The sequence below is a fragment of the Hemiscyllium ocellatum genome, chromosome 3, assembly GCF_020745735.1.
Source record: "Hemiscyllium ocellatum isolate sHemOce1 chromosome 3, sHemOce1.pat.X.cur, whole genome shotgun sequence".
NCBI classification, from domain to species: Eukaryota; Metazoa; Chordata; class Chondrichthyes; order Orectolobiformes; family Hemiscylliidae; genus Hemiscyllium; species Hemiscyllium ocellatum.
In genome coordinates this window covers 111,778,672-111,794,404 of record NC_083403.1, presented here as the reverse complement: position 1 = coordinate 111,794,404, position 15,733 = coordinate 111,778,672, and the positions used below count along the sequence as shown (strand labels likewise).

General features: G+C 38.5%; 1 protein-coding gene across 6 annotated transcripts in view; it reads left to right on the top strand.

The window, feature by feature from the left end:
• The window catches only part of fbxo9 (F-box protein 9), a 94,962-nt gene that overhangs the window by 32,430 nt on the left and 46,799 nt on the right, over positions 1-15,733 (top strand). For all 6 annotated transcript variants that reach the window (XM_060852970.1, XM_060852969.1, XM_060852965.1 and 3 more), the window contains one exon: positions 12,234-12,364. In XM_060852970.1, coding sequence (XP_060708953.1) covers positions 12,234-12,364 — 131 coding nt within the window. The remainder of the gene's footprint in view (positions 1-12,233; positions 12,365-15,733) is intronic.

Below are 15,733 nucleotides of genomic sequence, written 5' to 3'. Positions count from 1 at the left end.
AGTTAAGATTGAGCTCTAAATACCTGCATCAGTCAACTGAAAGAATTGCCGTTATGTTAGTTTGCTGAGCTAAGAAGAAGTTCCAGAGAAATTCCAAACTTTGCTCCATTTTTATAAGACTTGAATGAGACATCAGGAAGCTGTAAGCCAGCACTTTTAAGTCTTCAGCAAAGTCTTTAGAAATAATTGCTTAACATCTGGAAGAATGCAAATTGTTAAAAGATGATATAAGGTTCAAGAAAGAATGGACATGTTTAACCAACTTGGTGGAGATTTTTTGATTATATCAGTGATACAGAGGGGAAACAATTAGTTGACGTCCTCTTAAATTCTGCAAAATGTTTCAGATTAGCATGCAGATTAAGTGTTATAGAAAATAATTTAGAAATAGGTCTCAAAGTTGGTACTGGATAGGAAATTAGATTAAATACAGAAAATAGACAATAAGCATAGATTGAATCATTTCAGTTTGAAAAGATGTTGGGATGAATTACTTTCAGGATCATAATTAGTATCTTTTTTAAAAAAAATACATTTTCTTTGAGTGTGTCAATCATAAGAAAAATCTTCTAAATTGCAATATTGCGGGTGAAAACTCAGTCTGGCAGTATCTGTGGATAGTGTAACACTAAGTCAATATTTGATGACCTGATGAAGAGGCAACGTCATGAACCCAAAATCTTAAATTTGTTTTGCTTTCCACAGATGCCGTCCAAAGTTACTGTTTTAATTTTAGATTTCCAGTATCTACAGTGTTTTTCCCCTTTCATGTAAAACATATGATAAGGAACAGTGTAGGCAGGTTCAAAATAACTTGGTCAATAGTTGCAGATTAAACTTACCGTAGATAAGTGCAAATGTAATAAATATTGGTCAGGTTGGATATAGCTGAAAATGTGTTGCTGCAAAAGCGCAGCAGGTCAGGCAGTATCCAAGGAACAGGAAATTCGACGTTTCGGGCATAAGCCCTTCATCAGGAATGAGGAAAGTGTGTCCAGCAGGCTAAGATAAAGGTTGGATATAGGCCGTTTGGCCCCTTGAGCTTGCTCCACCCCCTTTCAGTAGAATTGTAGGTAATCTGATTGTGGCATTAACTCCCCTTTCATGACGGAGGAGCTCTATTATGTGAAGTAATATATGTTAGAACCAGGAACCAAGAGAACATGTAAGCGAAACAAGTACGCTGAACATGAAAGAAGGGAGTTACAAATGAGCAGCAATGGTAATACAGCATTTAACTGCAGTAAAACCAAGAAAATGACACTGCATTAACAGAAGATTAAATCAGGAATTCGAAAGCAAAGAAGTGGGTGGAACTATTCCATCATATAATTAAGCAAAAAGTTAGTTAGGTAAATCTTTGAAAATTTGCTGGATCCAATGAATTTTTAATGGGCCTAAAATGTGTTATAGTTTTTCGTTTGGAAAACCCATCACTCTGCAAAATAGCCACTAAGTCAAAGGTGTGTGTGTGTGTGTGTGTGTGTGTGTGTGTGACGAAACAACCCACCGCCCCATAGTCGAATACTTTAATTCCCCCTCCCACTCCACCAACAAGTTGCAGGTGCTGGGCCTCCTCCATCACCAATCCCCAACCACCCACATCTGGAGGAGGAACACCTCATATTCCGCCAGTTTCCTCATTTCCCCTCTCCCCCAACTTATCCCAAATCCAACCTTCTAACTCAGCACCACCCTCTTGACCTGTCCTACCTGTCCATCTTCCTTCCCACCGATCCTGTCCAGCTTCCTCTCAGACCTATTGCCGTTGCCCACTTTCATCTACATATTGCCCCTCTGAGCTACCTTCTCTCCACCCCCCCCCCCCCCCCCCCATTTATCTCTCCACCCCCTGGGCTGAGAAGCCTCATTCCTGATGAAGAGCCTAAGCCCAAAATAGCGATTCTCCTCAGATGGTGCCTGGCCTGCTGTGCTTTTCCAGCACCATACCCTTGACTACTCTCTGGATGGTCTGAGGTTAAATTCAGAGCATGTTTTGAAGAGATGTTAGAGATGTATAGATGTTGAAGTGCCACAAACAGGTGCAGAAAGTAAGCAAGGAAACTAATGGATGCTGGCCTTTATCACTAGGGGACTGCGGTATAAGAACACAGAAGATATACTGCAATTTTTTTTAAAGTGCTGTTTAGATGCTGCTTACGAGCAGATCTGCGTACCAAACCTTAGGAAGAATATTTTGGCCTTGGAGGGAGCTCCATGTGAGTTTATAAGAATAATATCTAGACCTTGGGAATTAAGTTATGAGGACAGATTATACAAATTAGGCCTGCTTTGTCTACAATTTTAGAGGCTTATGGACTGATCTGGTTGAAATCCTCAAGATATTAACAGGAAAAGATATGGTTAACAAAGTTAAATTACATCCACAGGTTGGAGTTTCTGCAACTCTCGGGACATAGTCTAAAAATTAGGGCCAGGTAATTTGGAAAGATTTTAAGAAGCAATTCTGCACACACACAAATTTGTACTCTCTCCCACAAACAGCAGTTGATGCTAGGTCTATTGTTAATTTTCTATCTGCAATATATTTTGTTAAGCAAAAACATTAAGGAATCTGAACAAAAGGATATGGAGTTATGATTGATCTGTGGCCTGATCTCACTTAGTGGCAGAACAGGCTAGAGAGGCTGAATGGCCTACTCCTCCTCCTATGTTCATATTTCAAAAAGCTTTTGTAATCATTAAAAAAAACTGTAAAAATAAACAATTCACTGCATTCTTAAGATACAGGCTTGATGTCGACAATAATGTTAACCAGTATTTTTATTAAATATAAAGAGATAAAATATATAAAAAGGAAGTCTGACAAAAATAAAATTGCTAGCAATAACAGGCTGTTTACACGTTCTTATCCCATCAGTAATCTTTTTGTAATTGTAATTGCTTGCATATCAGTGCTTTTGAAATATACTTGATGTCACTGCCATTATTTGTTTTGCTTAGTCTGAGAACATAGCTCCTTTGTCTCCTGCAAAGAACTGACGTGAAAAGTTAACCCGTTATTTGTCTTGGTTTACCGAAGGCCCTGCTATTTGATTTTGGCACTTTTTGTTCTTGTCTTATGTCATGACCTGTTTATGAAATCATTGGCTAATGGTTAACCTGATTGCTCCCAAAACTGATTTGTATTATGTCAGATTTTTTGAGGTCCTCAGTGTAAGCTTTATGACTAGTGAACTAGATCTGAAGTGCACACATTTGTGTTCTGTTTGTAATACAGCAACTATTTGCATACAGCAATCTCCCCAATCAACAGTGATAGTGAAAAGGTAATTTGTTTATTTCATCATGCTGAGTGAGGATTAATGTTGATCAGGACACAAGGAAAGCACCCTGCTTTTATCTTACAATATTGCTGTGGGAACTTATATCTCCACCTGATATGGCAGAAGGATCTCCAGTTTTTCATCTCATCCAAAAGGTTTTACTTCCAACTGTGCAGTCCCAAGGAAAGTGCTATGCCTTTTGTGGTTATTATGCTCATATCCCGCAGTGGGGTTTGATTTCCTGACGCAGATGAGAAAGTCTGCCACAGATGAAGCACATTGCGACTAAAAACGACCAATACTGGCAATCACAGCGGGTCAGAGAATGACTTCAGCTCTGATGAAGAGTCACCTAGACTCAATGTTAGCTTGCTCTCCATGAATGCTGTCTGACCTGCTGTGATCTCCAGTGTTAGTTGTTTTCAGTACAGATTCCAGTATCTGCAGTAATTTGCTCTGGTAATCACTCATCTGTTCACTTCAAATATGGTAAAAGCCATATGTAATTTATCAGTATGCCGTCTACCTTATTAAAAAGAGAATTATACATTGCACCAGAGATGATGATAATGTTGTGTTACTTTATGCCTCCATAACAATACGTGCCTAACAATGAAATATACAAAAATCACTTTGACAACTGCAGTAATAGACAATGGTCAATAGGTGGTGCTGTAGTAATACATTTTCTGCTGAATGTTGATATCTTGCTTTACATGAAAAGATTCCTCCTCTACTGTACCTGTCTTCTTTGCCATGCACTGTGGCTTGTGCTGCCATTTCCAACCACTTTCACCCAATTCCCAGTTTCTTATTGCTACTGGTCATTTCCCAGCTCTCTTTACCAGCTCTGGCTTCTCTTTTCTCCATCACCCCATTGCAGCATTTTGTTCTGTACCCCCTCCTGGGTGTCTCTTACCTTTCTGCATTGTCCCTGGCCTCTGTTACCTTACCTGCTAGCTCCATTTTCTGTAGTCTGTCACTTTTCTCCCCATTCCCAACACCACCATCGGCTTCTCTTTCTTTTATCCTTGCCTGCCAACTTAAATAATTTGCCTCTTGCACCTGACTTTGATATTTTTTCACTAAATGCTCCAGCCCTCAACCAGGTAGAAAGTGAAACTGACTAGTTTAATAGTAAGATCCATGTATAGTTTGGTTAAAAGATGGGATAATGTTTTAGGGTAAGATTAAGTTACGATCCAAAGCCTTCTGTGACCTTATCAGCATTTTCATTTTACTTTTTCAAGCATGTCACATGAAACAATGCTTTGAAAGTTTTAATGCTTATAAGACATTCTGATAGTATCTTGGGCAATTTGTGTCTGATTTCGACAGTAAATACAAGCTTGATATAACACAATGTAATCCATTCCTATTCATCGCAATTTAACAGATCGAAGATACGTTTATACCTGCTTTGTGGATTTCTGGTTAGATACATCCTTTTATGGCTTTGTAGTTCCCTGTTCAATTGCATTTGGTTGTATTTTAAAGAAGAAAAGGTTTATAGAGAGCCACTATTAAGGCCCATTTTGTAGCACATCAGCCCCTAAAAATCGGGGATAATTTTGGAGAGAGGTTCCAGTTCAGATTTTTCAGTCTTTCGATGTTTGATGTGCTTTAGTAGATACTTGTTGCAGAGCTTTAAACAAAAAGCAGATTTTTTTAGAAGGCTGCATGTGACTCAATATACAAAATCTCAAAGAAATAACTTGTCTATGTTTCCTTAACCTTATTGAAGTATTGTGTGCTACGCATAGAGATAGGAAACATACAAACATGAGTAGGGTCTCAGGATAATTAGATCATGACTGGTCTGTACCTCTGGCTTGGTCTTTTCTCTAGATCTACCATTAGCTTTACCTAATAAAAAATGCTTTATATGAATGCAAGTCAATCATCAAGGTCTAATTTTATGTCCTCTTCATTTCTCCCACTGCAGAAATTAACATCTCTATACCTATGCTATCAAATCCTTTGTCATCTTAAAAATCTTGATTAGATAATCCTCCAACTTTCAAACAACAAAAACTTTCATTTCTATTGCATCTGTAATCGTAAAGTATACCATGGATCTTCACATGAGTATTATAAATAAAACTTAGTGCCAAATCATGAGAGTGTGGAGCAAATGACTGTAAATGTGTCCATAGAGGTAAGATTTTAGTTATGTTTAAGGGAGAAAAAAGATGGCAAAAAGAAGAAGGTTAAGGAGGTAATTTACAGAATGTAGACTATTTCTGAGAATGATTTAAAGTATTTAGTATAAGAACAAACAGTAATATGAGGAAAAGCTTTGTCATGAAATGAGTGGTTAGGGTCTGGAATACACTGCATGAGAGTGCAGTGGAGGCAGGTTCATCTGAGGCTTTCAAAAGACAATTCCATGATTATTTGAAAAGAACACCGTGTAGGAGGAAATGGCAGGAGAATGACTCTAATTGAGACAATTATTTGGAGAGCTGCTACAGATACAATGACCTCCTCTGCATTAACAATTCCAAGATTTTGAATTTGAGCCTTTGAAGCTCATATTAGGGTCAGGAATAAAACAAAGGAACCAAAGAGCTTGATTCAACCTCCAAGAAAGTTGCCAGGGAGAGAGATTATGTTAGTGGCCCAGGACATTTATGATGGGAATTAATCATACTAATCCTAATCCATCTTGATACTTCGATGAATAAAACTTTTGCTCATCCAGTATTCACTAGGCAAATGAGGGGAGGTGGCAGAGGCTGCCGATCAGAAGGTCTCAATCGTGGTTACTCTCTGACTGTTACCAATGGGGTAGGTATTCTTAGCCAATCTGTTGAGATTTATTATGGCACACCACTGAGGCAGGTAGGACTTGAATCTGGGCCCTCTGACTCAGTGGGGGCTCTATCATTAAGGCACACAATCCCTTCTTACCAGTGGGATGCCAGGGTCAGAGTAAAGATATTTTGTTGCAAAATATTTATGTTCCTTGATAGAGAACAAGAATTTTAAATAGGATGTGAAAACTGCTAGAGGAGGTGGTGTGAGGTCTTTGGTGTCAATCAAGATATTGCTATGATGGAGGAGTGCACCTGTCTCTTCACACTACTCCATTCAGCACAGCATAAACCTAAGCTACTTTTTCCAGTTCTCAAGCAGACAACGAAATACCTTTTAACCAAAAAATCTTATCATCTAGATTTCTTAGTACAGAGGAACCTCGATTATCCGAACGAGATTGGCAGGTACCATTTTGTTCGGATAACTGATTATTTGGTTAATTCATTTCCTCTGGGGCTCAGTGTTTTCTGTGAAGTCTGCTCTCTGTTCAGGAGAATAGGCAGCAGCACATTGCGTGCGAGACCTCGCCCCTATGCCAGCCCCCAATTCCATCCGCTCCCACCACATCTGCCCCTAGCCCTGTCCACCCCCAACCGACCCCCAACCTCGTCCACTCCCACCCTGCCCTGTACAGGACAATGTTGGACAAATTTTCTGGGGAAGGAGGGTTCAGGGTACACCCCTGTGTAGGACTCCAGGGAAAGTGTGGGGAAAGAGAGGGCGGGAAAGAGACAGTGCCTGGACTGTCCTGGACTGGTCTCGGCAGCATTTCAGGAAGCCGAGTTCATTTTTAATCATTGTACCTATGAACAAAAGACACGATCAGAGTTGAGACAGCTCTTTGATGTGATGTTTCTATTGGGACCTCGAGATCTCCTTCGGAAAATCCGAAATTCGGATAATTGATATTTGGATAATCGAGTTTCCTTTGTAAAAAAAACAATTATTTATTTGTTATCAAAAAAAATTACCCAATTATTGCATCTTCCTTGAATAAGATACACATTCAGGTAATTAAAATTCTAAATACTTATCTCTATAAATATCCCCAAACAGAAAGACATACACATTCATACAGCCATTCTCTTCAGGAAATGAGAAAAGAATTTCAGTGCAAAGACTACTTTTCTGGAGGGGGTTGGGGGTACACTTTGGCCAATGGGATATTCTTTAAGGCTCAAGAATGAAATGTAGGATCTTCTAAAGTCTGTTGCTATGATATTCTGGCATGTATGGCCAAATATCTTTCACAGTCATAAAGTCATTTGGATGTACAGCACGGAAACAGATTCTTCGATCCAACTCGTCCATGCAGATCAGATATCCAACCCAACCTAGTCCCATCTCCCGGCATCTGGCCCATATCCCTCCAAAACCTTCCTATTGATATACCCATCTAGATGCCTTTTAAATGTTGCAATTGTAACAGCCTCCACCACATCGTCTGGCAGCTCATTCCGTACACGTACCGCCCTCTGCATGAAAACGTTGTCCTTTAGGTCACTTTTATATCTTTCTCCTCTCACCCTAAACCTATGCCGTCTAGTTCTTGACTTCCACACCCTGGGGAAAAGACTTTGTCTATTTTTCATTTTCATGCCCCTTGTGATTTTATAAACCTCTACAAGGTCACCCCTCAGCATCTGACGCTCCAGGGAAAACAGCCCCAGCCTGTTCAGCCTCTCCCCGCGGCTCAAATCCTCCAACCCTGGCAACATCCTTGGAGATCTTTTCTGAACCCTTTCAAGTTTCACAACATCTTTCCGATAGGAAGGAGACCAGAATTGCATGCCATATTCCAATAGTGGTTTAACCAATGTCCTGTACAGCTGCAACATGACATCCCAACTCCTGTACTCAATACTCTAACCAATATAGGAAAGCATTCCAAACGCTGCCTTCCCTATCCTTTCTACCTGCGCCTCCACTTTTAAGGAACTATAAAGCTGCACTCCAAGCTCTGTTTGTTCAGCAACACTCCCAAGGACTTTATCATTAAGTATAAGTCCTGCTAAGATTAGCTTTCCCAAAATGCAGCCCCTCACATTTATCTGAATTAATGATTACTTATGAAGTCTTGCAAACACAGTTCGCCCAGGAAATGCAATCTTTTGATATGTCTTCAATCACTTTCAAAAGAACGAATAGGCTTCACCGTAAACTCAATAAGAGTTTTTTTTCCCCCAGAAATGAGAGCTAGCGAGTTTTGACAAGATTTGTAGTTCAGGTTCTAAGTTTGCTCACTGAGCTGGATGGTTTGTTTTCAGACGTTTCGTCACCGTACTAGATAACATCTTCAGTGAGCCTCCAGTGAAGCCCTGGTGTTATGACCCACTTTCTGTATATTGTGCAGACAACAAGCAAAACGAACATCATTTACAAAATACCTTACAAGAACTGTAACAAACACTACATTGGACAAACAGGCAGGAAACTAGCCACCAGGATATATCAACATCAACTAGCCACAAAAAGACATGACCCACTATCACTAGTATCACTAGTACCCTTACATACAGATGAGGAAGGACGCCACTTTGACTGGATCAACACATCCATCCTAGGACAAGCCAAACAGAGACACGCACAAGAATTCGTAGAAGCATGGCATGCCAACCGTAACTCTGTCAACAAACACGTCGAATTGGACCCCATTTACCACCCCTGAGAAAAAGAACAGGAAATGACATCAGCAACCCAAGGAAACCTAAACACATAAATAGAAGGTGGGTCATAACACCAAGGTTTCACTGGAGGCTCACTAATGATGTTATCTAGTACGGTGACGAAACATCCGAAAACGAACCTTCTAGCTCAGCGAGCAAACTTACTTCCAGAAATGAGAGCTTTAAGCTAGTCAATATGTTCTTGGTAGGCTTTTCCCACCTTGGCTTCCTCCAAGCAGGCCCTCTTCCAAACGAGTTAGTTTTTAACAGACTTCCCTCCAACTGAATCGGATAAAACAAGACCTTTTCCAAGCGAATCACTGTTTAAGGCACCGCCTACAACAAAGCAAGTCATGGGATTGTCAGAAAATGTTGTTAAAACAAATCACCAATATCTGCAATGAACATCCAATGATCTTTTTTTAAAAGAAAACACTCCAGATATTGTCTACAGAACTCTAAATATACCAATTTTCCATAATTCTTCAAAACTTAAGTCCTTCAAGCAAAAGTAAACATAAAATGTTGGTGCCCAGAGTATTACCTGCCATTGCATTGATTTGGGTGGGACGAGTGGTGGAAGATCCTAGTCCATCCTAATCTATCCTAATCCAAGATAGTGACAGGCAAATGGCACTGTGAGCTCCTGGCCCAGTACTTGTCTGCTTTCATTGTTTCCTTTATTTTCCTTTTTACTTTTGCTTTTGCTCTTTTATTTTATATCTCTTTGAAGGCTTTTTTGGCGTTTTCAGCAGATCAGGAGCGAGTCACACATGTCCGCGAAGCTGGGCTTGCTCCTTCAGTTTCTGTTAAGATAATGAGTCGTTTTTGTCATCCAGAATCTACCAAGACGGATCATATTGGACTCAAGATGTTAACTCTGTTTCTTTCTCCTTGGATGCTGCTGGACCTGCTGAGTTTCTATAGAGTTTTTTGTTCAGATTTTACTCATTCATAGTATTTTGCTCTTATGTTCACAAGGAAACTCAAATTCTGGTTTGATTTGAACTCCGTGTGCCAGAATTCTGCTCACTTATCTCTGATGCTCATTTCTCAATGCAGTACTCACTTCCTTCATCCAAATAGAGATGTGCTCAGGGCTTAGCTCAGATCATCGTGGAATTCCAATCAGAGGAGGAGCTCTGTATTGTCGTTTTCTGCCTCCTGCCTCCCAACTAGGTACTACCCCATATGATGAGATGGGCACATTAGACCCCACAGATCAATCCTATCTAAATGATTGCTTTGAAGCATAAAAATGCCACCATTAATGATAACTTCCTGTAAATCTTGCTGTCCTGTAGTACACCTTATTCCTCTGTAATGGTCGACAACTGAAGAGTTACTTTGTCTGATCAAATGTGTTCTTTGTTCTGTTTTTGTTCAAGTTTAACTTAGTAGTACTTTAAGGTCTAATGATTTTACAAGCTTAGTATTAGTGTAAAGCTGAACTTTGATTTTAATTGCAATTTGATTTCAATGCGAAGGTTAGTGCCTGAGCTAACTCTAAAGTAAAGCTGTGTGAAATTATGTGATTGATGTGGTGTCGTGTGTTTTGCACACCACAGAGAGCCCAAATTCAGCTGTAAAAACTCACTTTTCAGAGTGCTCAAAGTCAAATTAATCTCTTGAACATTTGTAAAATTTAAATCAAAGAAAAATATTTCAGATTTCTAGAATCCTGAGTCAAACAGAAAAGTTTGGAAGCATTTTGGCAAACCAGGCAATATCGGCGGAAAGAGAAATAGTGCACCTTTTGTGTCGATGAGATTTCAAGAGAACTTGCCTGATTTTTAACTTAGTTTTAAAAAGCAGGATTCTGAACCTCGACTGCTAACTCTAAGTCTCAAATGTCACTAGCATGTATAACATATAGCCAGAACCCGGTTAATCTAAGAGGTGATGTTGGACTTCCTTATTCAGATTCAGGATAATTTGAAGCGACTGAATGGTTTGCAAGGTTGCTTTTTTTAGTGTTGACAACAGCAGAATGAGACACTTCAAGGCCAGATGGCTGAATTCCTTCCTTAAAGGGCATCTACCTGTTATTCGATGAAATTTCTAACATTGGGGAATGATTGCACTGATTTAAACATTTGTCAAGCTCTCTACTAAACAGGAGTTAAAACTTCCAGCCAGGCAGGAGCCATACAATGTAAACAAAAGTCTGATTGGCTGCAAGACTGAACTGTAGCAACTTGTTGAGTAGTTGTACAAACTGAGATAGAAAGTAATGTTAAGTATTACTAGTATTAAAGAAATGTACATGAAACTTTACTTGTCTAGTAATAAATTCTAAAGGGCTGGGAGGAGAAAAACTTAAACATTTCAGTATTAAAACAAAATTTGTTTAAAAGGTTAAAGGTCTTTTTCTCTGCTGCTGCATCTGAATTCACACCAAATATAAATAGTTCTGAAATTGCAAGATATTTATTTTAGAATGTCTGTATTTATGGCCAGATGTTTTAACATTGCAAATTGAACCTTTTGTGTTAACAACTTAATGTTATTGAATTGCAGTGTTTTACATGATGAAAATTTGTTTTCCATTCTAAGGGTAATTTTTTTTATAATTCACTTTTAAAAGGAGTTGAAGTTTTTAAAAGTTTATATATAATCAAGGATCAAAATTATAAAATTGGTAGTTAAATCCTTCGCTTCCTTGAAGTATCACAACTTATATTCCATATTTAAATAATTTTTCCCAGCTACATAAAGCTCAAGAAGCTGGGTTCAGTCTCCTATTTTAAGATTCATAACTTTATTCATCTGTATTAAGGATTTAAAATGACAATTATCTTCAGTTTTGGTAACCACTGATGTGTTTCACCATGCCTCATAAGTATAATTGACATTAGTTGACCAACATCTGAACGTTAACTGTTTTGCACTCTCTCCTGTATCTTTCAAAATGTTTACTGAGTGTAAATGAAAAGATGGGACGAATCAACGTCAGGTTTTTTTAATTGTCCTTGGTGGTCATGAAGGAAATTACTGCTTGTTTGTTTCTTGGAGTAACTTCAGGATGCAGCAATTTAAATTTCATTTAAATAAGCAAATCGGACTCCCTGGTAATTGCAAAACCTATGCTTCTGAATATTGGATATTTTTACACAAAGTTGGAGCCCCCTACAATCTAATTTTGGAAATTTATGGAATATCCATAATTTATTACCCTTTTAAGTAAAGGAAAGCTAATTTAGAGCAGAGTTTTGAATTTTGAGCATCATCCATGAGACTGCATTATGAATATTGTGACCCATTTTGATTGTCCATTGTGAAAAATATTAATGAAAAGCAAAACCAGGAGAAATTAATTTGTATGGACCTATTCTGATTATTTTAATGTAAGAATGTATTATTGCATAGTACACATTGTTAAATTATTTCATAGTACAAATAAATTTGTATTATAATTCCTTACATGACTAATTGCTGTGTTATATGCTTATTTGTGCAGCAAAGAAGATAAAGGGAAAGCCAAGGAAATAACTGATCTGTTACCATACTTTCAACATCAGCTCAGCTTACAGGACTCTTTCCACAAAATATGTCAGCCTGAGTTTGGTGTGAATCAGACACATATATCAGGTACAGTTTTCTTTGGGAGTTGCAATGAAACAATTGTACAAATCATTCCCTCATGAATTAATTTTGTAAAATTGAAATACTTTTGAAGTACAGCTCAATTCCATTACAGCAGGCTAAATACCCAGGAAAGTCATGAATTGAAACACTTGTTTGCTTTCAATAGAATGACTTTAGGCAGATTCAACCTAGTTTACAATGGATATGGGCTCATGTGTGAGACATATTGAGAATCTCCTCAAAATTAGGTGGCATGGAATGGAATCATGTCTGTTTTTCTGAGGATTGTTTCCTGGGCTGGGGCAGGGGTTGGTGCTTGTATATAGTTAAAACTACATAAAGAGTAATATGATCAATTATCCTTGCAATGTTTTGGGCACTTTTTACATAACTGAAACCTTTTCGAATAAAAGGAGGCTTTTTGAATTGCTCATTCAGGTTTCAATTTAACTTCCAAAGCTGTAACATTTTGTTGTTGTTGTTGTTGTTCAGAGTTTTACTAACACCTTGTTACACTACAAAGCTGTGCATTATGGTGATGCAAAGGCAGATAATGAGTAAGTATCCTGTTAAACAAATGTATAAAAGAAGTTTTCATATGGTTAGCAGGTTTCACAAAGTAATTGTCAAAATTCTCCCAGTGAAAAATGTTGGATTATAAAATTAAGGTTACTGCTGTAAGAGTGCGAAAGACGCTGAGTTGATTTTTCTCCTCAGTTTTCTTTTAAGAAAGACATCTGATGATACACAAACTTATTCTGGATCAATCATTCTTCAGTTTGAAATTTACACACCCGTAACTGGTACCAGTACTTTGGCCTGGGGAAGGCCATGAAAGAGCCAATCTACAATATAATTTGCGTAATTCCCTGGCAGCCATGCTATATGTAATCAGGGCCATTGTCTAGGTTTGTCAAAACTGATTAACCAGTCAATCAGTCCTGAGGTCAGTTTAGGATTTGGTTTTAGTAATTCTGTTCCCATTTTGCTAAATTGGTAATGACCAATCGTTTTGTCTGTTAGTGATCTTTAAAATCAACTAAAGCAAACTTCAAACATGACCAGAAATACTTAATGGCATTCCACCTGGTGCAATGTTTTACATGGGACTTTTCAAAATTTGTAACTGTAAAAATACGGCACTTCTATGCCACAGTGGAAAGGACTGTGTTCAGCCCTTCTACACAGTACAGATTTAGAAGCAAAGATACTATGACAGGTACTCTGCTGCTAAACTCACTTGATCAGTGATCTCTTCTGTAGTCTGATCAGGTTAGACAAAACTTCTGTGCTGATGTTCCAGGGGAGATCGTTTTTTTTCTGAGCTGCAGCCATCCCTCCAGAGCTATCAGTGATGACAGCCCTTTTGGCATGTCAAAAGGCTTGTGTTTTGAATTTCAAAGTTAGCTCTGATCCACTGTAAACTTTGAAACAGCATTCAGGATGATGATTAATTCACCTGAGTTGGACATGCTTTCATGAATGCATGCGCCAAACATAGGTAATCCAGAAAAATTTTGAGAGATTCATAATGAATCTTTTCACATCACCAGTGATTAATTTCACTGCATCAAAAGAATTTCACTGCTAGTCGTCTCCAATCTAAATTAAAAGGTTTGAAATTGTTATTTGGAATTCCATTCTCTAGGGATTGAAGGACTTTATCTGATTGATACATCTCAACAGAAGCATGCTGAGGTAGTATGATCAAAGCTGTTACCCAGCAGATGAGATGTTAGACCAAGGTCATAGAATCCCCACACTGTGGAAGATGTCTGCTACAATCAAAAAAAGGCCTTGAGGTTAAAAGACCACTCAGCCCATCAAGTCCACAGCAACCCTCCAAAGAGCATACCATCCCAAACGTGCATCCCCATCCTTGTTTCCCTGCATTTCCAACTGCCAATCCACCTAATCTGCACATTCTTTGACTGTGGGAGGAAACCAGAGCAACTGGAGGAAACCCACACAGACACAGGAAGAACATGCAAACTCCACAAAGGCATTCGCCCGAAGGTGGAATTGAACCCGGGTCCCTGGTGATATGAGGCAGCAGTGCTAACCACTGAGCCACCATGTGGCACCCGTCACGTCTGCTTGTGCAGGTGGATTTCAAAGCCCCATAGCTCATTTCAATTATCCATGCCAAATTAAATGAGCTGTTTGACTATCCATTGATGGGACTTTCCAATCTGCAAAACAGCAGCAGTAGTCACTTACAAAGTGAACACCACGACAGTCACAGCATTTAAAAACATTCAGTGAATTGTTTGCAAATAACTTCAAACAATGTGATGAAGGATTGTAACTGAAAATTCACAATTTCTTTATTAATTTATGTTGCTGATGAAAGACTTTGGACAATCAGTATGGAAGTCTTTAAGTCTTACCTTGAAGCAAGGTTGTTCTTCTTGCATCACTTTCTTGCCTTTGGTATCTAAAATGTGCAGAAAATTGGAACAAAGCAGATGGTGATGATGTCAGTGAAATCATAGGTTCCAAGGCTAGTATGATTCTCTGACATCTTGAATTTGAAAACTACCTGCTTGATATCATTGCATCTTAGGAGAAAACTCCTTTCACAACTACGTGGTCAGGTGTATCAATTCAGATTTGACAGAGCTACTTGAACTTTTAACGTCAAGGCCTTTATTAGATTGTAGCAGACGTCTCCCGCATCTCTAAATCTCATGAGCTAACTCCAACTGTTTTTTGAAGCACATTGGTTATTGCTACCAATTTCTAAAATAAAATAACTTTACTTCACACTCAGTAAACCAATTTCATTGTTATTTAATGTTTTCAAATAAAATACCCTTCAGAAATATCCTTGGACTTACAAGAATGATTTTTGCTTTGTTGTTTTTGATTATGGCAATTTTGGTAGGTCTGTCGTACTGAAGTTTCTGTTCCCCCCTGGGGATTGACACACCAATGGCAGGTAGAAAGAGCAGCAGAGATTCTTGTTCAGGCACATGATGGAAAAGATGTTTGAGCTCTATCATTACTATCCACAGCTCCAAGCTACAATGTTTATGTAAAAGTGCATGTCATTGCTGCAATATGGATTCTCTGATCTGTAAATCACACCACCACTTGGGGATCACCTCTTTTTCTGGATGTCACTGTAAGAAGTCTGCAACAATGTAACAATAAAGCATAAAGTTGCCACAAAAGATGATTATCACCTTCACCCTTCCAAGTGAAATGCATATTCTATTTAGTGTTTTCATTCATCCAACCATGCTTAAGGGTCCTTTCCAATTCAAAAAAGGCATTTTGTTTGTCTTCAACCAACAACCTTTTCACAAGTGCATTTCATGGTTAAGTATATCTTGGGAGAGGAAGAAAGGTTTATGCAACATTTCCAGT